The sequence below is a fragment of the Cygnus olor genome, chromosome 1, assembly GCF_009769625.2.
Source record: "Cygnus olor isolate bCygOlo1 chromosome 1, bCygOlo1.pri.v2, whole genome shotgun sequence".
NCBI classification, from domain to species: domain Eukaryota; kingdom Metazoa; phylum Chordata; class Aves; order Anseriformes; family Anatidae; genus Cygnus; species Cygnus olor.
In genome coordinates this window covers 72,544,125-72,570,180 of record NC_049169.1, presented here as the reverse complement: position 1 = coordinate 72,570,180, position 26,056 = coordinate 72,544,125, and the positions used below count along the sequence as shown (strand labels likewise).

At 48.6% G+C, this 26,056-nt stretch overlaps 2 protein-coding genes across 8 annotated transcripts in view; one reads left to right on the top strand and one right to left on the bottom strand.

Moving 5' to 3' along the window:
* Window positions 1-25,817, bottom strand: part of WNT7B (Wnt family member 7B) — a 97,765-nt gene extending 71,948 nt beyond the window's left edge. The window contains exon 1 of one of the 4 annotated variants that reach the window (XM_040564659.1): window positions 25,184-25,817. In XM_040564659.1, coding sequence (XP_040420593.1) covers window positions 25,184-25,254 — 71 coding nt within the window. In that variant the 5' untranslated portion in view covers window positions 25,255-25,817. Of the gene's footprint in view, window positions 1-17,648; window positions 17,792-18,912; window positions 19,818-24,288; window positions 24,598-25,183 lie in introns of those variants that run through there. The other 3 variants (XM_040564670.1, XM_040564648.1, XM_040564680.1) reach the window with 3 other exon arrangements.
* Window positions 19,340-23,017, top strand: LOC121073592 (potassium voltage-gated channel subfamily C member 3-like). 4 transcript variants are annotated; one of them, XM_040564613.1, is made up of 3 exons: window positions 19,340-20,253; window positions 21,666-21,788; window positions 22,234-22,422. In XM_040564613.1, exons 1-3 carry the CDS (start codon window positions 19,340-19,342, stop codon window positions 22,394-22,396), a joined length of 1,200 nt encoding a protein of 399 aa, XP_040420547.1. In that variant the 3' UTR covers window positions 22,397-22,422. The 4 variants fall into 4 exon arrangements, with proteins under 4 accessions (XP_040420547.1, XP_040420564.1, XP_040420567.1 ...); XM_040564630.1 differs by lacking the exon at window positions 22,234-22,422 and adding an exon at window positions 22,501-23,017 and having other exon boundaries at window positions 20,012-20,253; window positions 21,666-21,777; XM_040564633.1 differs by having other exon boundaries at window positions 20,012-20,253; window positions 21,666-21,777.
* Window positions 25,818-26,056: the final 239 nt, after the last annotated feature.

Genomic DNA, 26,056 nt, shown 5'->3' with positions numbered 1-26,056 from the left:
ACAGAAAGCACGAACCACTGAACACCACCCTGGCTGTGCTCACACCCCAGCATAGAGGAGCATACGGGATGTGCTCATGTGTGTGGAGCTCCAGGAGAGCCATTGCTGGAATACATGATGACAGAGGCAACAAGGCTTTGCTGGCACAGGTTTGCACATGCTCAGCAACACTTTGCACATATATTGGCAGGCTCTCACACAGATAGTAGTTGGGGCCAACTGCATTGACATGTCCTTGTTTATGGTTTGGAAACTGCAGCAACATCTTGATCCTGAATATATTAAAAAATCCCTTAGCCCTTCAACATACAAACTACTGTAACTCTGCTGTTCCCTTCAGTCTGCAAGGAGTCTGGAACTATAGCTCTGGGAGAAATTCAAGCTGCATGGTTTATGTTACAAATCTGCTTTTACTGAAATCTGGTGAAAATGGCAATCAGTGTGCTTAACCATTTCACTCCTAATAATTTAACTGTAGCCTTTACGCAATGCACTGGTGGATCACTTCTGATTGAAGAAGCAGCTGAAAAGGACGCAGAGTGGTACTGAAAGCAGGAATTCAAGTTCTCCACTTCTTCAACAGCAGCCCTGCTCCACCTCCTATCAAGATAGCCTAAAGGCTCCAGCCCCCCCAAATCTCTCCCTGTGGAAGCTTCCCAAGTTCCAGAAGCTCCAGCTCCCAGATTCTTGTGTTCAAATCTCTACTTCTCCTCTGACAATTAATAATGTATAATGAAGTTCTTGAGCAACACAAAATATCAGGTATTTTATATCAGAATATATAAATGCACAAAGTAAGTCTTTTAACAACAAGAGAGACCATGCCCAGCCAGGTGCTTTATGTGACATCAGAGGTATAATTTAACTGCAGTGTGCCACTAATACTGTGACACATTCTCCTGCTACAGGTATAGAACAGATGAGTACAACTCCATTTTACTTTCTCTCTCATAAAATTCAAACCCATTTCCAAACTGACAGCTATGGTGAGATCAGAGATTTTGATGAAGAACTGCCTTCCAGTTGGTCCATGGAGCTAGTCCAGCTCCAGAGGTGGTGCAATTCAGAAGGAGAGAGAGAGCAGGCATAAAGATGCTGACAAAAATGCATGGAGGATTGTAAAGGAAGAGGTGTAGATGATAATGTAATATCATTCTGATATTATTTTTCCCCCTGTGCTTTGCAGGATGCTTAGCAGCAAAGCCCAGCATTTTTCTCTCTGGTCCAAACTGTGCCAGCATACTGCCAGAGAATTTTTGAGAATTCTCTGCTCCTCAGTAGCTAAATTTTGTCCTTTGCAATTTTCAGATTTCTGACAGAACTGCTGGTGACAGTTGTAATAATATTCTGTAAAATGTTGTGGTGGTGATTCTTTGAATGCCTTTGTGGTTTGCTGTCCAGAGTTATAATAACCTATGTTTGCCCAGATATGTGTTCTCAGCTTGGAAGCACTGTAGCTAGCATTTACTGTTCTGCCTGGGTGACGTGTGTGAGCATGTGTTGCTAAGCTTGTGGGCAAACCTTTCTCCAGGTATTTGCATTGTGCTTCCTACTCCCTGGGTAGCATCTCTCTAACTTCACATCTCATGGAAAGCAGGTGATGCCAGGCTTCTTCCAAGGAGCAGAATGCACCAAGAGGACCATCAATGGCTTCAGAGCCTTGTTTCAGTGCTGCGTTTCTCTATCAGTTATCTCCTTCCTTAATCCTAAAATAAAATATTTTAGGAAAACAATAGTGAAGGGAATAGAGGAGAGTCAGAAAAGAAAAATGCAGGTCTGTGACTGTGAGACCAGAGACAAGATTCAAACCAGCATAGCTGCACTGGGATTAAGATTTGATAAAATAGTTTACTTCAGATGACAATCTCACTCTGTTCCTCTCCATGAGTTTAAATTCCTCAGAAGTATGAGATAAAATAGCCAGCGCACATTAACATTTGCCTTGTCTTAGATCTACTTATACATGTCTTTAGCAAAAACTGTTGAGTGAAACTTTAGGGACCACTTTGTGTGACTTACACTGAAATCATGTATGTGTATATGAGGCACAAATTTCAATTAAAATTGGGGGAAACTTTGGAAAGAGAACTCTAAACAAGGCTAAAAGTAAAATCCAAAAATCATTTGAAGTCTTAAAGGACCTTCTCCTGAGTCTTTCTATAGCTTCTCAACCCTTTATATATCTGTGTTCATGAAGAAGACAACAGAAAAGAAGAAAGAGATGTGAAATATGCATGGTACTGGACTTAGTTTTATATAAAAATAAAGACATATTCCAAAATACAGTGTAATACACTGGACCCTGATAGTGTATGGATACTATAAAAGCCACAATCTCTATTCTGTGCCAAGCAATAGCTCCTATATATATTCAAAAACTAGTCTGCTGAAAGATTGAAGAGAGTTAGTTATTGAGATGGGAAGAAAGGAGCTGAATATATTTTGAGAAGAAAATCCTTCATGGTTTGGCTACACACAAACAATGTTACACCCCCTGAAAGCCTGGTTTTTGAAATGAACTCATGCTCCAGAGGAAGGAAAAGCTGAGCATCCCCTCCAAGTGACTGTCCCAATTCACTCCTGCACGCCGGAATTACACAGCATTTGCTATCATTGAAGAAATGCGATATTATGTTATTAATATATATATTACACACTACTGTTGTGGAATCACAGGCCAGACAGGCCTTTACCCCCTAGTACCCCAATACTTACAAATGAAATCCCATAAAGAGAGCCTTTAATCTATGTGCTTATTAACCATTATTATTAGAGCATCACCAAATTTATAAACTTAAAAGTGCACCCTCACAAGGCTTTAGGTTCAGTGGATGACAGCATATTGGGATGCTAAATAGTAAAATTCTCCTTAGGAGTTTACATTCAAGAGCCTTGTCAGAAACCCCAAAATCTGTAGAGCTAAACACAATTTATGTGGAGCAGCCATGCAGAAAATCTTCTTCCAAAGCCAAATTCTCTTATTGATGTAAACTCTGCTTTGTCTCTTACTCCTTTTACATGCCCTCTCCTGCATCTCTCCCCCTGCCCTCTCCTCAAAAGGGGGATCATCCTTTGCCTGCTGAAATTAGCCATCAATATATCCCGCTCTATTCTTTGTTGTCTCTTCCTGACCAGTGATGTTGAGTCACATCCTCTATGGGGGACAAATAAGCCTCAGAGGCACAGTAGAGTGTCTCTTGCCTGAGAGTAGTTTCCTGTGCTGCTTTGCTCCTGCTTTCTGATCACCTCTCCTAACTCCGCACTTGCCTCCCGGTTCCAGACTATGCTCCTCTCCCAGCTCTGGTCCTCATGCTGAGCTGCAAAAAAATGTGCTCTCAGGTGGTTACATTTATTATCAGCTGATGGAGGTTTGACCAACAAGAAAGGTTAAACCACGATTCGGCTAAGCGCTGAACCTCCCAAGAACTCTTCCTCTGGCAATGATCCTACAGTCTGCTTCACTCTCCAGCTCCACCTCTTCTGTTTTTCATGCTTTCCTGACCTCTGATTTTCTTCCTTCCTGCTGCTTCCTTCCCCTTTTCTCTTCCCAGTTCGCTCATTCTCCCTCCTGTTGGGTTTTCCACCCCCTACATCTCTCTGTTCTCTCTTCCATGGGGTATACGCAGCCCCTGTCCTTGCTGTCCATCCCTTGCTACCCCTCACTCTCCCCCACCTTATGTCCTGAAGCTCCTAAGGCAGTAAGTCTAGCTTTTGCACACAGCCATCAGGCTGAAAGGAAAAACCTGAGTCATGCCCCAAGCTGAGATTTCACTGGCACTTTATGTTTTCAGCTCACGTTTTGTGTGTTTGATACTAATAAGAAAGTAAAATTGAGAGCTATCACCCAACTTAATAACCTGATTTAGGAAAGAGTTAATTGTGTTGAAATCCCTTTGTAATCTGGGAACATAGGAGGGTGGTAGGCCCTGTGTATGTCCCATGTTTTCTAGGTTTAGGCCATGGTCTACTTAAACATATGCATGTAACTACAAGTTCTCTTAAGCCAGTATGCTTACATTTCTCCATGTGTTTTCTTGATTTAAGCCTCAGCTGCTATTAAAAGGGAAACTTCTACTCTGGAAATAGAAACTCAAGATAAAAGGACTTCAAATAAGATGAGAAACTTTAAATTTAGAAAAAAAAAAAAAGCAAAGAGAAAGAAAAAAAGAAAGCTTTGTAGCGATACATTTATTTTTTAAGAACTAAAGAATTATGAATTCTATATATATCTATACCTCTGCATATAGTCTTACAAACACAATCATTTCCCTACTTTTTCCATCTTCTTCTATTTCTCTTAATAGAAACAACTTTTCACACTGAAAGGATACATGGAATAACATAATTTTTTGTTTATTATTTTAAACAAAATATAAGGAAATCCAAAATATCTGCTTTGCAGTCTAATATCAATAAACCTCCATGAGATATCTACTGATATGGTGATCCTGACACTTGTGTGATAGAAAGCAGATACTATCACAGCCTCACAATTAATTCAATATCATTGTTGTTTACCCCTATCTGTTGTATCTGACCATCCATTACTGTAATGGATCTGCCGAGAATTTTCTATCTCAAGAGCCACTCTCTTGATATCGTAACATGCATCTTTTCCAGGTGTAATAGAGAAGAAGAAGGTAGATTTGTCATTGTTCTAAGGAACTAATGCAAGCATAGTGCCTTCATACTAGCACAAATGTAAATTACCCCAAGGAAAGAAAAAGGAAGGGAGGGAGGGAGGGAGGAAGGCAGGAAGGCAGGCAGGCAGGCAGGCAGGAAGGAAGGAAGGAAAACTAAAAGTCACCTCTTAGTATTTTGCTCAGTTCAAGGGAGAACTGGTGGGAATAGGGAATATTGCACAGCTTTGTACTATCCAAGAAAAGCCACAATGACATTCCTTCAGCATGCTGACAACATGTTTCCTGCCCAGGTATTTTCTGAGATGGGGTCTCTTCTGCGCAACACACACAGCTATGGAAGGCAATATTATTTATTGCCAACTACACTACAAATTTCAGCTGACCCTAACTCCGCTTTCAGGTATGCTGAAGAGAAGAACTGTTAATGGTTTGGGGTCTACACTGAGATCAGGAAAGTTCCCTTTCATTTCTTCACCCTGCTGGACTGTGTGATTTGAGTGAAATTATTTAGTCCCTGCATCCTGCAGTTCAACACATGTGAAATAAGGCATTTCCCAAAAAAATGACATGTTAACGGGCATATACACAAGGTTGTGGTGGGTTCAGAGACTGTGGTAACAAAGATATCTGACAATATAATCAGCTTCTAGAAGAGCTACCAGAAAAGCTGGTTGACTGCATTTATCTGATATAGATATCTAGATATATTAGAAAGAACAAGAGCAAACAAGAAAGCAATGTGATCTTCAATTTAATGGTAGTTTCCCTACTGAGAGACTGTAAGAAGTATGTATAAGATAAGCTTTAAGAAGGTAAAAGTTTTAGGTCCAAATGCAATGCCAGCTGAGGTGCCAGGGTGTGTATCCATTCTCCCTGAGAGCTCACTTTGGATCACACCCCATGGATCTGCCACCTGCCATCTTCCAAAATCTCTCCCAGTCTCTGAATCCTCTACAGTGAGGCAATGAAAATTATGCACCTTAAAGAGCCATTATGCACACTAAAAACTGCAGATCAAAGGAGAATTTAGGACAATAAATAATGTTTTCCTTCTTTAAAAAAATTATTCCGGGAAACTGTATTGCTCAGGGGATTGGTACTGGGATATGGAGCCTTTCATCACTGATCCAAACATGACCCAAGTCAGTAGTGACCAAAAAAATGGTTACCGTTTGGCAGATGCTTTGTGGCCTAGAGTATTTGAAATGAGTTGATGGTCTTAATCCAGTTCCCAGTGGACAACTATCCACATCACAGAAACCACCACCACAATTGGCACCCTTATTGGCAGCCTTAGCAGGTTGGCCAAGGATTAAATAAGTACAGAGACTGAGCCACCCGCTTATGCCTATCTAGAGGTTGCCCCTCTAGGTCACGGATGAGACACAAGGATGGGGTGGAGTGGGGAAGCTCACACACACTCTGCTTGTGCTGTACTGGTTTTGTGGGTAAGGAGAGGAATTCATTTTCCAGGGCTCTGATTCAGGCACCCTTCGTAAACACTATATTCCTGCACATACATTTAAACATGAAAGGAGTCAGAAATGGAGAGACTTGCAGGATTAGCTCTCTCTCAAAAAAAAAAAGGAGGGTCAGTCTAATTTCCAGCGAAATCATCAACCAGCGTAGTTATAACGGGGTTGCATTTAACAGAATGTGTACAAGCAACCTGTAGAAGCGGCATCACTTTGAGAAACATTACTTTCGCTATGCTATGTTGTCAGTCATCGCTTTAATTATCTCACAAGATGTCTTAGGGGGAACACAAACTATGCCAGCTACTGTCAGCAAGCTAACACTGATTTCTAATTAGGTATACAATAGCAACTATCATGTAAGCAAAGATCTGACAAATCTCAAAAAATAAAAAATTAAAAAATCTGTGCAATATGAAGAAAAGCAAACGAGACTTTTGTTAGCACTGAAAGGGTTTTCCACTTTCAGAGAGGTAAAATATACCAGGCCCCTGATTTACCCTTACCCAGCATATGAGATCTTCTTCTGAGTTGATGTATTTTGCCACGTCTTTACAATAAACAGCAGTGTCCTAACAAAATACTGTGAGATAAATCCTGTAGTAGCTCAGGCAAAGTTTAGATGGAACCAAAATTTAAGCTTACATGACGGGCAAACAGGAAAAACATTGCACGTGCTTCCCTGTGTGAAGGCATGGAGACATCTCCCCTTCCTGCAGCCTAAGCAGGCAAGGCTGGAACAGGAACCACAGTGTGCGGCTTGTGGCAAGCAATGACAGTTCTGCCAAGTAAAGACACAGGGAACAAATGCTGCAAGCAGCATGAGGCCCCCCTTTCCTGTTCACCTCAGTGGCAGCCAGAGAACCTTTTTGCCTGTCAGATGTTATTACACCAAGTCTTTAATAAAACAGTAGAAAGATGTGTACCTGTCAGGTATTCTTCATTACCTGACTGATTTAATACCTAGCTGCCATACCTGCCTGCAGCATGACTGAAATGCAAGTCAGCCTGCAAAAGCAAAGCATTTGCTACCTTCAGGAAGGAGCTGCCATTTGGTCTTTGTTGCAGTACAGCCCTCATATATTTTGGTTTTCAAAGCTCTTTCTGTAAAATGGAAACTCCAGAAAGGAAAAGTGGTGAATTCTTAAAAGGGTCCTTGCCTGTGATATAACTTGTGCCTAGTCCCAGGGGTGGGTATTTTCATTTGTTTTTATTTGCACCTGTAGTGGCAAGGTTTTGGTAGCAGGGGGCCATAGGGGTGGCTTCTGTGAGAAGGATCTAGAAGCTGCCCCATGTTTGGTAAGGGCCCCACTGCTGACCAGAGCTGAGCCAATAAGTGACGTTGTTTTGCGCCTCTGTGAGAGCATATTTAAGACAGGAAAAAAAAGCACTGCGCCACACAGCAGCTGGGAGAGTGAGAGGAGTGAGAAACAGCCTTGCAGGCACCAAGGTCAGTGAAGAAGGAGGGGGAGAGGTGCTCCAGGCACCGGAGCAGAAGTCCCCTGCGGCCTGTGGTGAGGACCATGGTGAAGCAGGCTGTCCCCCTGCAGCCCATGGAGTACCACGGTGGAGCAGGGTTCCACCCTGCAGCCTGTGGAGGAGACCATGGTGGAGCAGGTGGACCTGCACCGACAGAGGCTGCGGCCTGTGGAAGACCCCTGCCGGAGCAGATTCTGGGCCGGACCTGTAGCCCGTGGAGAGGAGCCCACGCAGGAGCAGGTGACCTGGCAGGAGCTGCTGCCCGTGAGGGATCCAGGTTGGAGCAGTTTGCTCCTGAGGGATGGACCCTGTGGTACGGAACCATATCTGGAGCAGTTCTTGAAGAGCTGCTGCCTGTGGGCAGCCCACGCCGGATCAGTTCAGGAAGGACCGCATCCCGTGGGAGGGACCCCACAGCACAGGGGACGAGAGTGACCGAGAAGGAGCGGCGGAGAAGAAGCGCTATAGACTGACCATAACCCCCATTCCCCCATTCCCCTGTGCCGCTCGGGGGGAGGAGGTGGAAGAGGGTGGTTGGATGGGAAGGTGCTTTTGGTTTCTTTCCTTTGTTTCTCACTTCTCTAGCTTGATAGTAATAGGCAATAAATCTTACTATATCCCTATGCTGAGTCTGTTTTGCCCATCACAATAATTACTGTGCGATCTCCCTGTCCTTATCTCAACCCTTAAGTCCTTTTCATCGTATTTTCTCCCCGTTCCTCTTTGAGGAGAGGGAGTGAGAGAGCGATTGTGGTGGAGCTCGGCCACCCACCCAAGTAAAACCACCACAGCACCTGAAACAGAAAGGGAAGTTCGAGGCTTGGAAATAAGCACAAAGTGATGAGAAGTAGGAGCTCATAGTGGCAGGGATACCACTCAGCACAGCACCTGACCCTGGATGTCTACACACTCCTGCCATGCCAACACATGCTAGATGTGAAGAGCACCCTGATATAAGTACTTGACCTAAACTGAACAAATTTCCTAATTGCAGTAAGACAACACTTGAGGGTGTGGTTACCACAGAAAATCACACCCATGGACAGATTAGGAGCACCCGGCTGCACCTTATGCCTCCTTCTGCCCCTGGGGCATGATTATCTCATCAGGTACCACCTGCCAAGTCTTGTTGCTGAGCAGCAGGCATTGGCACACTATGGAGCTGGGCTAGGGAGAGGAGAAAAGAAGAGCACACAGGGGCAGCAGGCACAAGTGCTCGTCCCAGCACATTCCTTAAAATCAAGTATTTACACTGAGATGATGCATTGGTTCTGCTCAGAAGCACAGCTGTGTTTTGGGTTTACAAAGGAGCAAGGTGTTGTTTCTAAAGTCTGCCCTGCACCCCTCACATCCTTAGCATGGGTTGTATTGTGTTACTGGTTAATGGACAGCCCTGAACTTGCTGCTCTCCAGCCACACAGTGTGGCCTACATGAGACCAAAAGAGATGGGTAAGCTCCCTGCTAGGCGGTTTCAAAATGGTTTGCCCTTTTCTCCTAGAAGAGGACAAAGCCAAAGAGAGACACAGGCTTTATGACTTCCAACATGTTCTGACCATGAAACAGTGTGTCGACTTCAAAGGATGACCAGGTGAGGTTGTGCTCTGCATATTGTCTCTGCATGCATGTCTTTCTCATCCCTCCTGTTCTCTTTCATCCCCAGTTCAAGGTGTAAAGCCTAACCCCTATAGCAATTAGTGGATCATGGCCTAGCAACAGAAGACAGACCAAGCCTCTGTCTCTGCCAGGCCTATTGAGCTCCTCTGGAACAACAAAGATCATAAAACTCAAGACAAAGCTCTGAGCCCAGAGGTAAGTTACTCTCGGTCGAAAGGATCTGTCTGGGGAACAAACCTTCAGAGATTAGACTAATCCAGAGTGTGATGACCTTTGGGTCATAGTGCAAGAGCTTCCTCTTTGATATATCTTTTACAACATAACCAGAGTGACATTAACAACAATAACCTGACCCCATCCCAGCCCTCAGAAGCACCTACCCTGGGCAGAGCTCCCCAGGGACAGAAAAGGGAGAAGAACAAAAGACTCCAGGAAGTCTACGAGGGATGTGCCAATCTAATTGTTGTGGGCGGTGCTCAGATACTGTGAGGAGAGTTGCCAATAAAGGAAAACAACCAAAAACTGTAAAGCTAAATTATGTACCCCTTAAGGTCATGGGAGTGAAGAAAAAGGAATTTACTGTGAATCAGATGAAGCCATATGTATTTGCACCCTCACCCTTAGCCCTTTTGATAACATCAAAGTCCGCTGTATATGAAACTACCCCAACTGATTTAGCTGTAGCCCACACCAGTAGGGAATCGATGTAAGTCCCATTTTCTGCTCCTTGCTCACTGGGCTTTACAGACATGCTGTTCTCCATCCAGCAAAATCCTCCTGTCCTTTAAGGCTCAGCACAACAGGTCTGATTCAGAAATGTTACTTACTCTTCATTCCCGTTGAATTTCTCACCCTGAGTCATCAGACTACAGTACAACTTTAATGTGGCAAGTTTTGTGGGTACGTTTTGTTTTAACTTCAGAAAAGAAAAGGTACAACCAGAGGGGAAAAAAAAAGTGTCTCATGGTTGAGAGGACTCTTTTAACCAAGGAGTCACATGGCTCCCAGGCCAGCAGCCAAAGGAGTCATGAGAGATGCTGCCATTCCCCGAGAGCTCCCTTAACCATGTCCTGCCTGCTGCCCAGGCTGCCACCGGCCACCGCCTCATGCCCAGCAGCTCTCCCTGGCCAAGCCTTGCTTGGCTGCGCCCAAGGGGGTCTGGCCAGCCTCCCAGGATGGGGAGAGACAGTCAGAAGTGATGCTCATGACCCAGGGAAGTGGCCACACTGGACATGGTGGTGAAGCAGGTGAGTGCGATGCCATCTTTCTGAGGAGACACAGTCACGCTGACTCTCCTCTTTGCTGTCAGAGAAGAGTCACTGAAAGTAATGACGTGGCACTTACACTGCATTTTCCATTTCCAAAGTGCTGTGGCAGCTTTTGGTTTCCTCCCCTCCCACTAAGCCATGCCAGCACTGCCATTGCCCTGTTAAAGCTGTGAGAAACTGAGGGAGACGGAAGTCAGGCCATTCAGCACCTGATGTTTTCCTCCAGTCTCAGACCTCCTCTGTCATCACCACAGAGCAAAACCCACCGCAGAAAAGCCTCATCTTTAGAGGGGCTACCCCGCTGCCCTGGCCATGGTCCAGGTCAATTAGAGATGCACTTGGGCTTTTGCAGATGCTTTCCTGCATTGCTGTGGGGGATGTTAGGACCAGTGCTGGCCCCACATGTGCTCACAGCTCTGCCGTGTGCTGCCTGGCAGCTGCTGTGTTCTGCCCCAGCCGTGAGTGAAATGATCCTTGCCCAGTTCACTTGAGTACTGGGAGGATTAATTCACTTACAACCCTTGTATGAAAGCAACTATTATTAAATAGTAGTCACGTTTTATAATTACGTCTCACTTCAGCCAGATTAGGAGGGTGGATATGATACACAGGCCCAGAACTGCCACGCTTAAACAGTTTTAAATTAAATACACCTCAAATTGTTTTCCAGACCCTATTTGCAGGCAGACAGTGGTTTATATCTTTATGAGTTATTCTTACTTCCAGATTTGAAAGCTGGGCTTCCCCACAGTGCCTTGCACACAACAAGAAAATGCCGCAGTGTTTTGAAGTGCTTCTCCCCTCAAAAAGTAAATAACATTTTGTTTTTACGTCAGCTCTTACTGTCACCAAAGGCCATAATGATTCTTTCGATAGTCCATAAAACTGATTTTGGGTTTTGTCTGACATGGAGGAATAGCCTCCTATTAATATTGCTTTTGCTGTATGTTCTTGGGAAGTATGGCCACATTCCCTTGAAATTTCAAAACACCGCATGCCTGTGCCAAGGCTGCAGGAGAAGGGATGCTGGAAGAACAAGACTTGTGCTGACTTTGGGCTTGGTTCTCCTCTCACTTGCACCACTCTGTCAGCTTCAGCACAGCTGCTCCTGCTTTGTTAAGTTACTGGATTGCAGATGCAACCCCAGGGGAGGGAAGCCGTAGGCATTCGTGCTGAAAAGACAAGATATAGGAGCTTCCCAAAGTGCTGCACAGACCTCTGGTGGTGGCCATCCAGAAGAAAACACTTTTGTTGTGCATCCCAGGTATGTTCTGGAGGAAGAGGCAAATCATCAGCGTTATATTCGCGCTTTGTACCGAAACCACAAGTCTGCCAGTAAAGTCCACCTAGCATCAGGGTGGCTCTACCTCAGATAAGCAATCTGGGACACAGTACAGTGACCAGTGGACTTGCTGCCACTTCACAGGGGAAAATTCTTCTGCCACATGTTAAACGTCTGAGGCTAGCTTTTGCCCACAGTTGCACACTTGCTATACCACTGGATGTCCTTTTCCCTAATTAGTTAGGAACTCAGGATGAAATCTGACCTTGGACAAAGAGCTGGAACACAGACTATGTCACCATGATGATTACGTGGGATTTTTGCATAAAAGTGAATTTTATCATTAGTGGGTTTCTGCCACAAGGGAAATCTGATCCACAGGCCTAGGATGAGAAGAAAACAGAAGTACAAAAATGTAGCTACAACATGGGTACAAATTGTATCCACTTTTAAAATTATTTCCAGAAAAAGATACAACAGCTCTCTAATTTAGCCTGCCATCAGATTTTCTAAAGAAGGTGTGATTGGCCATAAAATATTTAACAGGTGATAATGATTGGCCATAAAATATTTAACAGGTGATAATTATCTTGCTGTCAAATCCTAGTAGAAGAAGGATTTTTTTTTTTTTTTTTTATGAAAGTGATGGCTTTGGCCATAGCTATCTTAACTTTGCAGAAACTGTCTATACTCTGCTAGTACTGAACAAGATAGCTAGCTGGCAGCTTCCTCAGACTGTCGAGAAAACTGCCTTTAGAGGAGAAACAAAACCTAAGAGAAATGTGGAAAAAAAAACAATTCAGTGCTTTGCATAAAGGTTTGTCCTAACAGCATTCAGGCAGTAACAGAAGAGAGAAGTCACAGAAATACATTGCATGTAGATAGAGAACTCTACTAAGAAAATCCTTTGTGTCTCTTTAGCTAAAATTTTGTCACATTTGTACCAGCTGAAGTATTTGCAAAGCTCCTTATGCATGTATTTTAGCAAGAACAAATATATAGGAGCTGTCTTGAAGCAGCTACCAAGTCCTATGCATTTTTTCACAAAGGAGAGAAAATGTGTCCTTTTACCTTTGGGGCAGGACTGAAGGGAAAGTAAAAGAGATGGAGAAGGTGCTAATAATCCTTAAAGGACTGAAAGATATTCTTGAGGAACCTTCTTTCCCTGGCTTTTCTTCCAGAGCATGCCTGACCTCCTGATCTTTCTTAGCTTCCCAAGTAATTCTGGGCTTGTAAATCCACAACTTTCAGTGACAAACTTGTTCGGCTCTTTGCCTGCGTACACAGAAAAATTCCAGAAGTCATGGATATTTTGCTTTCATGCATTGATATTTTGGTCATGGTTCTCATGGCCAGAGGCCTGGCTGGTTCCCACACAACTCTTCCATGTAGGGTGCTACTGCCATACGATAAAAGTTATATGCCTCAACTGGGGCAGGCTGGGGCAATGCCGTACAGGAGGGCAATGAAGCATCAAGGAGGAAGGAACAAGGATAATGAGAAGAGTCAAGCATATGACCTAGAGCTGCAAATAGCCAGCTGTCAGGTAGCAAGCAGGTAGAGGTGTTTTGCCAATGTGTATGAAAAACACTGGTGAGAATCCACTGTGGGTTAAACAATGTGCAAAGGTTAGGGGCTGAAAAATTCACCCTTGCAACATTAAGCAGTTCTGTAATGTGTGGTGTCAGCACGCCTGCAGAACACCTTTGATCTAGAGCTGGTCCCAGCTTCCTGCTGTTTGTAGTGACCTGGGAGGACAACAGCATTAAGGTGTGTTTTGAGGAATCCCTCTGACAGTATTTCAGCCCAAATTACATAGCTGCATGCACTAAGAAAACACTTGGCACCATTCTACCTTTACCGTGCCATATTGCCAGGTCCACATGGTGTATTTTTTCCATTGCATAAAATGTGTTTGTCAGTCTAGCAGTATAATTGCAGCTTTCTTTGTCTAGCTGTTTAACACCTCCTTTGAAAGATTGTCTTCTGAGGGATTAGCCTTGTTCTTTAATATGCTATCATATCTTCTTTAAACCTGACCTGCTCATCTGCATATTTAATGATGCTTTATATCCAATGGTAGTATTGTGTTAGTAATGCAACACATGTAATAATTGCAGGCTGTCATCCTACAAATTCTAGATGCTACCACCTTTCCTTATAATTACTTGTCATGAGTTTTTAAAATTTAAAGTGTGCTAGAAATATAATCCCCAGAACCTGCTTGCCACAAACTATTGAGAATGGGGGCTACATCCATCTGCATTTAAATTCAGGGATATCCAGTGTTTGGCCTAGACCAAACAGGGAGAAGGGTGGCATGTTTACCAGAGCCCTATAGTTTTAGACAGGGAATTTTAGTTTGGGTGTCTTGGAGAAATGGTAGACTTGATCTTCTAAAGCTACTAGGAAGTCATATCACAGTCACTTTCCTGTCTTTGTGTGGCAGCTTCAACAGATGGAAATAGCCTCTATCAGACAGGTAAGCCAAGCTTACATTGATTATGGCAGCACAGCATTCAAATCTTCTTTATTTTTCTTGTTTCTCCTAAGCAAAAGAAAAGGTGGTTTAGGTGATCCTAAAAAATAGTCAATATAATCTGGGGGTTCACCTGTTCTGTATCTAAGCCAACACATCTGTGGAGGCAAAATAAAGTTGAAGTCCTATTCCAAATCCTCTTATAAATGAGTATTATGAAGTTCTATGGAACAGGAGTGTCTAAAGACCCCAAAAGAGCTCTCTTTGCACACTGGATGCTGCACAAATAGAGGCTGAGAGAGCAAGTTTGCCCCCAAAGCATACACAGCCTCAGCAAAAAGATGAACAAGACACGAGAGCAGGGAAACAGCAGATTTACACCACAGTCCAGTGACTGAGGCAGAGACAATCCTATTCCAATAACAAGTTTTATCACAGAGGTTGACATAGCTCTGATCTAACTGGGATGGGAAGAGTGGGCTCCTCTTGAAGAGGCTGCAACACAGAGCGGGCTTGCTCTTCTCTGTTTGTGTAGCTCCCTCCTACACTTCCCAGATTAGGAGAAAAGCTTCAGGGACCATCTCCAGCAATCCTAATCTTTAGGGATTAGGCATGAGTACTTTCCTGTAAGCATATGAAAAATACATGCTCCTTCTAACCCACTTCCCACAAACATGGAGAAGCCCTGTTGTAAAGGAAGTGGAATTATAAGGACTTGACAGCATCAGCAGAACAGATGCAAAATGTGCAGAGGCATTTTTCTCCTACATTTCATAATCTGCCAGTAATACCTACTGGCTAATAAAAATTATTTGCTATACTGTGGTGTCAGAATGCTTAGCTGTTCTGAAGGTTTATGCTGCTATTACCTTGTACACACACATTTTCTTACAAGTTATTCCCAATCACTTTTTAGCAAATAACTGAATTAACTCTATGTACCAGCAGATAATCCCCAAAATAAGCTTCTTAAGAACACTCTCATGTTGCTAGTGAATGCACCCAACCCTGAAGAAGATGAACAGTGAAGGCGGTACACAAATGGAAAGCCAGAACAGCCCCGTCTTTTTCAGAAGCTAATTATGTGTATGCGTACAGACACATGCGCACTTAAACACACACTGCGAGAAACGGTGCCAAACAGTGTTATATCTAATCCTGTTTTTAGAGATTTATACTAATTACATCGATATTATTAAATGTAACCTGTATACTTTAAATATGTAGTTGGATTACCAACATACGTCCAGTACATTAACATCTATCAGTCATCCTACTACCAGCCGTTCTACCTGAAGTCTGTTTTCTTTTTCGAAAAGTCAGACACTAATTGCTTCTGGTTGTAAAAATGTTTACAGTGTCTCAGAGGGCCAGAGGTTAGTAGGTGAGCGCGCCGGAAAAGATTGCTTTAGCAGATAGCATGCTCATAGTACAGAAATCGACTTTATAAAGGAGTTTGTTCTTTAAATCTGGGTGTCTTCTCCCGGCTATTGCGCGCTTAGCACCGAGGCCTCGGGTGCCTTTTTGCTTGCGCGCTTTTCAGAATTGCACTTGACCGGGATGGGCTGTGTGTTATAGCCGTGCTGGCAGAACACGCGAGCCGTGCCGACCCGTGCCGTGCCGTGCCGTGCCGTGCCGTGCCATGCCATGCCCGGCTCGCAGGCAGCGGGACAGACGCGGCACAGACGCACCGCTCTCCCTCTGCTAGTCCGCTGCAAATTGCCCTCGTGAGCTTCGCCTTTATCCCCTGAGTACCAACAGCTCGGAAGACGATTTGTTGCTCGCACGGCCAAGAGATGATAGAGATCTCGGGCACAATTAACATAATCATTGACAGCGCATGGGAGCTTAGTAAATAGCAGCTTGGGAAGCATCCTCCCCTCCAGAGAGCGAGGGTAGCAGAACCAGACACCAGAAGATAATGCTCGAACAGGCTCTACTATGCTTTAATCTTCAAAAGCTACCATTAGTAAGCCTGAGGACTATATTTACCCACAAAATAAACACCACAAGTTCTCTAGGCTACTATCCATTAAGCACTGAAATAACTCCTCTTTCTTTTCACTTCCAAGCGGGAGCGAGGCGAAGCATCGCAGCGTGCCCAGCTCGCTCCGGGCTGCTGGGGGGGCAGCAGCGGGGCCGGGCGAAGAGGGGTCTAGGGGAGGAAGGTCGAGGGGAGAGGGGATAGAGGGAGAGGGGATGGGGATGGGGCGACCCGGAGGAAGGGGGGCCGGGGTAACGGGGCCCCGGGGAGGCGGTCGGCTGCGTCCCCGCGGGGTGATGGATGGGACGTGCGCGCTGGTTTCGGGCTGCGCTTTGTTGGCTTTCACCTCCTGATCCCTTTCCCTTCTGCTCTGCTGGACTGCAATAGCCCCCGCGGCTCCGGCTCCGCGGGTCCAGCTCCCGGTGACCTGCCGCCGGCGGGATGAACCGAGGCAGCATTATTTCCCCGCAACAAGTTCGCATTGTCGCAGGGCAGCGCTCAAAAGATCCCCGAGCGGTTCGCTCTAAATAAAGCAGGCATTGCTCCCCTTGTATTTCCCCTCAGCAGTCGCCTTAGTATTATTATTATACTTCTATAGCTTTTGCTTTCGGACCTTATAATTATATCACACAGCAAGGGAAACCACTAGCATCCCAGCATCTGGTGTGCGGTTTAAAACTTTTGTTTCAAGATTTGAACTATTTATAGAAGGCAAACTTTGTAGGATAGTAATTTCCTACGGTTTTGAGAAAAATATGGCTACGTTTATATTAAATGGTTATATTTATTTATTTATCACGACTCCTTCCTCCTGTTTGAAAAAGAAGATGGCATTGCAATTTTTTCACGGGCTGTTGGGTCACCTACCAGCAGACGCATCCCTCCTGGGAAGAGAAGCGGGCAGCCCAGGCTGTTTGGTCTAATCAATAGCATCCCACCGAATTAAACCTAACGTGGCTCCATAAATCAAGCGCCTTTAAAAATCGGTAGACAAGGCATGTGCATTTCATTAAGAATTAAGAATGCAGGAATAGGCGTTTAGTTTCTTTTTATGTCTGTGTTTATTCCTACTTTTCTTGCCTATCAGTGGGCTATATTTTTCCATAGCCCACAAAAAAAAAAAAAATGCGCACACAGAAGAACACACGCACACGTGCTTGTTTATGTGCATGTGCATTGCTCACTTGCATGCACAGAAAGAAAAATAGTCAGATGGATGGATGAATGGATGGATGGATGAATAGGATAGATAGGTGGATGGATGGATAGATGGATGGATGGATGGATGGATGGATGGATGGATGGATGGATGGATAGGTAGGTAGGTAGGTAGTGAGATAGGTAGTGAGATAGGTAGATAGGTAGATAGGTAGATAGGTAGATAGGTAGATAGGTAGATAGGTAGATAGAAAACCACAGGCACCTCAGGGGTAGGAGCTCCAATTTTGCACCCGCCGTGGAATAGAGGTCTGTGCTAGCCGCGGGGGTGGGATAGAAGAGAAATCCGCCCGGCACCTGCAGCCGAGGGGAATGTGAGGAGGTGACACCGAAGCAGCCTCTTCCCAGCGCAGGCGGGAGTCAAGGAGACTCCCCGGGCACAGCCGGCGACCTGCCCGCCTCAGAGGTAGCCCCGGGCCCCCCCGAGCCCGGCGCCCCGCACGGAGGGGCGCGCCGGGTCCCGGGGGGATGCTCAAGGGAGGGAGCGGGTCCGGGCGCTACACCAGCTCCTCGAGCCCCCGGCGCCCTCCTGTCCCCGCTGCTGCCCCAAAACTTGGGCGCGCCTCGCCTGATGGCAGGGGCTCTCGGCAGCCCCTCCAGCAGCCCCTCGGGGCTCTGGAGCGCAGCCCCGGCCGGGCTTCCGGGCACGGCGGCGGGTCGGTGCGGGGACCCCTGGCCCGCTGCCCCGGCACCCCCGGCCGGCGCCCCGGACCTGCCCGTGACCCGCAGCAGCGCGGCGGCCGCCGCTCCCCGCAGCCCGCACGGAGCAGCCTGGCCGCTACTTCTCCCCCGCAACGTTAGATGCAGATATAGATATTAAAAAAGCGAGCCCGAAACTCCTTGCAGTCCCACCCACCGACTCTCATTTCCCCCACCCCTACCTCCACCCCCTTCCTCACAAGGAAAAGGTCCTGGAGCCAGCTCTAACTGCGGGACTGCAGATCCCTCCTGAGCAAAAGCACCCGCCTAGCGTGCGCCTCCGCGCAGCGCGGCCGCGGCTCCCCCCGGGCTGGGTCTCCCCTGGCGAGCACGGAGCCGTGGCCGTCTCTTCTCCGGCAGGAGGAGGAGTCGGGCTCGAAGGCCCCGGGGAGACGCCGCTCGGCTCCGCTCCGCTCCGCTCCGCTCCGCTCCCCGTGCCCGCCGCCCTCCCGGTGCCACCGCCCCGCGGAGGGGCGCGCAGGGTCCCGGCCCCGCCGGGGCATCCCCGGGAGTTACCTGGCGGTGCACCTTCCCCGGTCGGGGCCCGACCGCCAGCAGCTCCGCCGCCACCACCACCACCACCATCATCATCATCAATCATCATCACCATCATCATCCTCACCACCACGCTCTGCGCGGAGCTGCCGCCGCCCGGGCTGGCTGGCTTGTCCCGGCTCCCTCTGCTTGCATTGCCCCTAGGCAGCTAGCGGGTGCATTTCAAACGGTATTTGGAAAAAATAACAATCAAAAAAAAAATCTGGATCACTTACAGGTAACTCCCACTGGTAAGGATGAGGAAAATCTGAGGGTAATACACTGAGAGTAACACACTGCGAGATGAAAAAAGTATCATGGCTGAATCCCGTTTACACTCTTGGAGTTCGCTTCCTTGGTTATTCCTTTCTGGCCCCCCCTGGTCGTAACTCCCCACCCTTTTTGGTGTCAGCTGTGGCTTGAATCTGAGTTGGAATCCAGTCCCTTGGGCTTGGGGGGCTTTGTCTGTTTTTTTTTTGTTTGTTTGTATTGTTGTGTCTAGTATTCCCCTGGTGCTAATGCTGCTCCCTGTGCAGAGTATGTGCTGCTGCTGCTGCTCTCGCTGCTGCTGCTGCCTCTGGGCTCCTGCCTGTCATGTCTCAGTGGTTGGAAGTTGTTACAGTGGGTTCTCGTGTTGGAATGAGGATGGTTTAAGGGATTTGGATGGCAGAAAGTGCCTCTCTCTCTCTCTCTCCCTGTTTCTGCAACTCTCCTGAGACTCGGGGCTGCCATTGGGCAGTCAGTCACTGCAATCCGCCTACTTTTTTTCTCTCCCTCTCTCTCTCTCCCTCCTTTTTTTTTTTTTTTTTTTTTTTTTTTTTTTTAAAGGAGAGGATGACAACGGAGAGACACCGATCTCGCTCGGGCTGCAATGCACCCTCTCTCCCCGGGCCAGCCCTGTCCGTACGCCCAGCTCTCGGAGCGGTCCCCACCCGCTCAGCGCTGCATTTTGGGGCGGCTCGCTCCGTGCCTCGGCGAAGGCAGCTCTTGGGCTCTGGCTCGGAGACGTCCTGGAGGAGCCGGCAGCTCCTGGTTAATTGCTTTATGATGGGTGGCTGCCCCAGCTCCCCCGAAGGGCTCCGCCGTCCCCTCCAGCCCCGGAGGGCTCTTGGCTCTTGTTGCCCCTGCTGTTGCAAATCAAGCTCTGGTTTCGGGGGACCTCTGTACAAAAAAAAAAAAAAAAAAAAAAAAAAAAAAGGACGTGCACGTTGTCTTAGCCCGCCTAAGAGAGAAATAAAGACGTGCACACTCGTAGCTTCCTGGTGGGGCTGGCTTTGGCGTGAGAGAAGGGGGGAAAGGACGGGTGGGCAGCAGCCGGGTGACGGGGGCGAGCGGGGGCCGCGGTGCCCGGCCGGCCGGGAGCCTCTCCCGCAGCCCCCGGGGGCAGAACTGCCGCCTCTCCCCTTCCCTCCTTCTTTCCCAGAGGATGCAGGGCGGGCTAGGCGCTTTGCCGGCGGATCAGCCCCCTCTCCCCTGCGTGCCCCTCGGGCCCCGGGCCGGGGGGAGCTCGCCCCGACCCTGCTGCGGCCAGCGGGAGCCCCTCGCCCCGCGGAGCAATGGATTCGTCTGGTTTTCGGGTAAGGAAACAAAGTCTCGCTGGTAGGAGCCTGCTGGAGGGACGTGGGCTTCGAGTCTCCAAACGAAGCCCCAAAGAGAAATGTGTGCCGCGGCGAGTTTAGCTGAAGTGCAGCCGGAGCGAAAAAGAACTGGGTTCCGAAGCTTCCTTGGTCCGTAGGATTTGTAATGTTCGTCTCGGGTTAATCGCCTAATGACCGAAGAAGCTTTCTTGGCCGAGAGCTCCTCCAGACACCCCGGATACACCTCCTCGAGTTAACCAGTCCCGGCACATGGGTGCAGCTGTCCCTGCGGCACAACGAAATAATCCTTCAGATGGAATCGCGAGTGCAGAATTGGTGTAAAAACGGTGTTTCCCGCCGAATATCCGATAAGAGTCTTCTCGGGGGTTTGTTTCATTTAACGATTTTCATCTACAAGTTGAATAATGCATGCGCTGGTACAGTGAGCGTCATTTGGAGAACGCTACTCTCGATTAATGAGGGACAGAAGTTTAAGCCTCTCAACGATTACTTACATCCTAGAATCGTCTTATTTGTTTGTAATTCTTTAAGATTCTGAAATTGTCGTATTTATACTTCTTTAACTGTGTGTGTGCATCTGTCTACACATATAGAGAGAGAGAGACATATAGCTGTGCATCTCCCGTGATGCCCGTTGCCCTTCTCAGACATGTAAAAAGTGGCTGGGGCAGCAGAGCTGAAAGCGAACTGGGAGAACGAGTAGCGATTTTTGATGGGTTATTTCTAGCATTTTTTCGGCTTCAGATATATTTTAAAATGTTCTTTTAAAGATGTGCCTGGCGGGGGAAGGAAGGGAAGAAAGTGAATCCTAAAAATGAAAAGTAAACGCTGGAAAACTTCGAAGTGAGGCTGGCAGGGGCTGAGCCAGCCCGGCTGAAACGAAGACGCTTTGCCCTTCTGCACAGCTTCGGGAGGAAGCTAGCTTTGTCGTGTAGAGGGAGGAAAGTCTTATAAAATCAACCAAATCGTGCCGATTCATTTTGGGAAGATATTTTTTTTCGCTAAAAACACGGGCCGATTATTACGTCGGAAAATTAATAGCAATGATGCCGGTGATAACAATAACGCGTTAAATTCTCTGCAAATTGTATCTATATTTATGGCAGTCCGGAATAGCGAGAAGTGCACTTGTTTTGTCGAATAAACCGACCTGTTAAGCCGAATATAACCCCCATAAAATGGTGTGGCACTCTAGGAGCCGGTACTGGCGGTAGCACCTAATATGAGCATTTCAGCATCTGTCATTTCTTCTCCCACAAACATGTGTTTTCTGGACAAAATAAGGGCAGGGAGGCACCGAAATGGTTGCCGGCACCGTGCGATAGAAGGCAGACGAAGCAGAGCAGGCATGAATTAAGAATTTCCCTTTTCTTTCTTTCATGTATTCCCAGCTGCGGTTTCTTTCTTACACCAAAACCTGCAGTGTCCGGCAGGAGAGCACGTCGGAAGACAGAAAGAGCTTTGACCGCACGTCCAGCAGGCAACGCATTGGACTCCTTTCAGGTCGGAACCAGGTATTTCTTGTACCTCGCAAAGCTGCAAGTCTAGTGCAGGGGAAAAGAAGGGGGTCAAAGATGAGTCCCTTGACGCGACCCGACGTCGGGCTGGCGGGGAGCGGGCGGGCTGGCTGCGGCAGCATAGCCAAGGGCATCGCGGCGCGGGGCCGGGGGGTCACGGTCGAAGCCCTTTCGTCTCCTCCCGGGGCCTCTCCGGGGCTCCCGGCGCTGCCTCCCTCATGGTGGCCGCCGTCGAGGCTGCTCCCAGGTACGGGGAGGCTCAGAGGGGAGCGGGATTTCGTTGGCGTTTGGGGCAGGAGCCGCCGGCACAAGCTTTCCGTGGCTCCCCGGGGCAGGGCCAGCTCCTGCCCTCCTCCTCCTGCACCCCTTGAGCCGCACCTCGGCCTCCTCCCCGCGGGCCTCCTCTCCGCTCCCCCTGGCTGCCCTCCTTCTATCCGTCCAGGAAAGACGACGGGGAACACGGGGGACTTGCCCCCCGAGCCCCGATCTGGGCACGGCCAGCCGCTCTGTCTTTCCAGAGGGTCCCAGCACTCGTCCCCAGAGCATCCGCTGCGATTTGCATCTGTGGCACAGCTGCGATTTTGGACTTCCGACGCGTTTATTAATTAAACTGGAGCTGGCTGCTCTGCGATCTTCGCAGGAAACGTGTCTGTTTCAATCCAGCTGCCAGCCGAGGTCGCCGTTTGATTACCTATGTTTTCGCCGCTAGATACTGGGAGCCAGGGGGGCTGCAAGGCGCAACGGCGAGAGGCGGACCCCCCCGCGCCGGGGGGGAGGGGGGCTGCTGGTCACCGCGGCTTCACCCCCCTCACCTGTGCCAGCCGGTGCGGGAACAAGGCTCGACACGGCCAGAAACATACTGGGGAATGCAAAATGGAACTGGGAAGAACGGGAATTCCGTGGGAGGGAGTGATGGAGGAGGGATGGAGGGGTGGAGGGAGGGATGGAGGAAGGGAGGACCACCTGAGTGGGGTCTCGCTCCCTCCTCCGTACTGGGGACAGCGGCTTCTCCACTCCAAGCCTCCGCTGGGACCCTGCCGTGCCGCAGCAGCAGCCCCGCCAGTCAGCAGCTGGGCATCGTCTTGTTTTCCCTCCCCTCGGGCTCCCCTTCGCCACTGTCCAGCCAGAAAGCCCAGCTCTGATCACGTTTTATTAAGACAAGAACACGTGCTCGGCGGCAAATAACGTAACTGCATGAGCCAAGTTCTTTGCTATCTCCATCTCTCCTTCACCCTGCAAACTAAACCTAAGGCGCGGGGAGGCAAACCGTGTTTTATCTCACTTCATCGCCTCCCCCCCCCCCCCCATGCCTTTGCTACGCACAGAGCTCACTAGGAAAGGTATCATTACGCTTAGAGGATATGGTTTCAACAAAATGGTAGTTCCAGTGGCTGATGAAAGAGGAAATAATTGCATCCCACATGCCTAGCCTAGAAGTAGCCCTGGATCTCAGAGCAAATTTCTCTCCTATTGTTCAGGGAAAATGAAGCATCCTCATTGCCTTACAGGCACGGTGATGGATCTGATGGGGTTTCTGTAAGGGCTTTTACTGTTCCTGCCCTCCACTCAATTTTATTTCCAGGCTCAGTTCGACAGCATTCTTGCGATTTTTTTTCCTCCCGAATCCCCTTCTAAAACAGCCACAATTTCGAAAAGAAATCTGCCTTCCAGACTGTAACACGTGCCCAATCTTCTGTTCCCTTTACAATTAAAACCGCAGTGAAAGCGAATAGCACTAGCACTACCCCTTCTTCTGCAACCCCTTTTCTTTCAGCTCGTGTGCCCCTCCGCGAGGGACGCCTTTGCACAGAGTCTACCGGTCAGCTACCGAGGCAGACGGGGCGCCCCGTCTGGGTGGATTTAGGGATCAAGAGGACGGCGGTGCAGGTACCCGGCCCGGCCCGCACCCCCGAGGCTCCTCGGGGGACCCTTCCGCGGCACCTGCGGCCGTAGGGGCGGGCTGGGAGCCCTGCCGCAGTGCCCGGGCCACGAATTAGGTGGCTAGCCAGATGGGCGAGCGAAGGTGAATGCAACCTGCTGGGGACTCTCCGGGCAGGGCCGGGCCGGGAGGGAGCGGGCAGGAGCACCGGCCGGCGGGGGCACCGCTTCCCTTTTGCTCCCGTTGCAGCCCGGTTCGGCAGCCCCCCACCCCCCACCAACACTCCAAATCGTGCAACCGGCTCCTGCGCTGCCCCCGCTGCAGACCGCCCCTATGTTGCCCCGCCGGCCCCCTCCTCCCCGCCGCCGCCCGTTTTGCTCGGGAGGGTGGCCGAGGAGGGGACGGGGGGTGGCGGCGGGCGACAGCTTTGCGCGACCCTGGAGGGTCCCGGCGGCCGGCTCCGCGCTTTTCCCTGCCGGCCCTTTCCGTGCTGCTGGCCTGGCTCCCCGGGGACGTGCTCCCCCTTCACACACACACATGCGCGAGCTGCCCCTTCGCCCCCTTCTTTCCCGTGTTGTTTTCAAGGCGGGAAGCAAGTGTTTTCGGATTGCAACTCACCTTATGCATTCTTGATCATTTTAAAAAAAAAATCCCACAGCTATGCAAAGACAGGATCTTTAAAGAGGTTGTAGCTCGACAGGTAAGGACTCGGCTGGGGCTCAGGAATGTGGAAATTCAACTCAAGTCAGCCTACTGCGACGAGCAATATTAATAAGGGCACCCAGGTAAGGGGGGAGAGGCAGAGGGAGAAACTTGGCGACTGAAATCACAGCGCGGTCTCGGCCGCTGCCATCCAGCAACGCGGAGACACCGCCGAGATCCCCGGCAGCGCTGGCCGGGCCCCCCCGGTCCCCCCCGGTTCCCCCGATACGTCCCTGCCGGCGCCCCCCCCCCCCCTTCCCCCCCCCCCCCGGTTCGCCCGGCCGCCGGGATGCGGAGGCAGCCGGAGCAGTTGTCAAGTTAATTTCATCACGTCGGCGTGATGGTTAGGAGCGCAAATTGTGTCTAGGCCTGCATAAAACAAATCCCCGAGTGCAGGTTCGGAGCAGGGATTCCCCTCCTCCCGCCCCTTTCTCCTTTTTAATACTTAAGCTCCGCTCTATTGTCTCATCAGCAGCGGCTGAGTTAACTCTGTCGGGCTCATTTATTTTTATTTTTTATTTTTTTTTTTTGGCTCCGAGGGTACCGTGAGCCAGAGCTAATACCGAAGCCCGGCTGAGCGGTGTAAAACACGAGGATCCGGCGTTCCCCGGAGAGCGGCTCCCTCCAGGCTCCGCGACACCGGAGCGACCCCGCCGCCACCCCCCGCACCGCGACCCTGCCCCAGGGTCCCGGCGGCGAGACACGATCGCTTCCCGTCCTTTTGTCGCTCGATCGCTTCTCTTCTTTCGGCTGCGCTTGCTCCGCGCTAACGTGACCCAAAAGACAAGGTTTGTGGTGCACAAGGACTTACCCTAGTTTGACATAGATGACTCCAAAGCATAGAAACACGTAGAAAATCCACTTGCGAAAGTTTCTGTGCATGATCTAGGGAATGGACTGAGCCATAAAAACTGCACAAAAAGTCGAACTGATCTTGTCGATTAAATCCCAGTCAAGAGCATTTCTGAAGCTGCCCAGAAGCAAAGCCGGCCAAACTGTAAAAAACCAACAGCGCGCAGATAAGCAGCTCTTCCCAGAGCCATGGTGACCAAAAACAGCTCCGATAGTAAAGCTAAAGAGGGAGGAAAACAGATAGAGCTGCTCAAAACGGTAAAACAAAAACCCAAGACAGACAGTCTAAGGAAGAAAATGAGCAAGCACTGATCTTGATCAACTGCCTCATAGAGCCCTGAAGTTCAATGTGTTTTTACTTGTTCTGACTTCCCCAGGTAACACTACGTATCTTGCAATCTATGGCTCCAGGTAGGAGGATCTCTCTCTCTCTCTCCCTCTCTCTCTCTCTCTCTCTCCTGCTCTTCCCCCCACCCTGTATGTGTCAGAATCTACTACATATCTTATCTGTCCGTGCGTATGTGTGTGCGAGTTCTGTGCATGTTTGTGTTTCGGTAGGCATGTCCCTCAGCCTGAGTGTTTGGGAAAACACATGAAATGTATCCAAAAAGGGAAATAAAAGACTCGTCGTCTCAAGCTGCAGCATTTTTTTTTTTTTCATTTCCTCTAGTATGGTAACGAGGCTGCATTTGTAATGTATTGACTTTCCGAAAGATATTGATAATTTATTATTATTATTTTCCTTTTTAATCATAAAGAGGCAGGCGCTAACCCCAGGTTGCTTATAGCTCTGTGTCGTAAAACGTGGTGTGTGTGTGTCCAGGCTATTTCT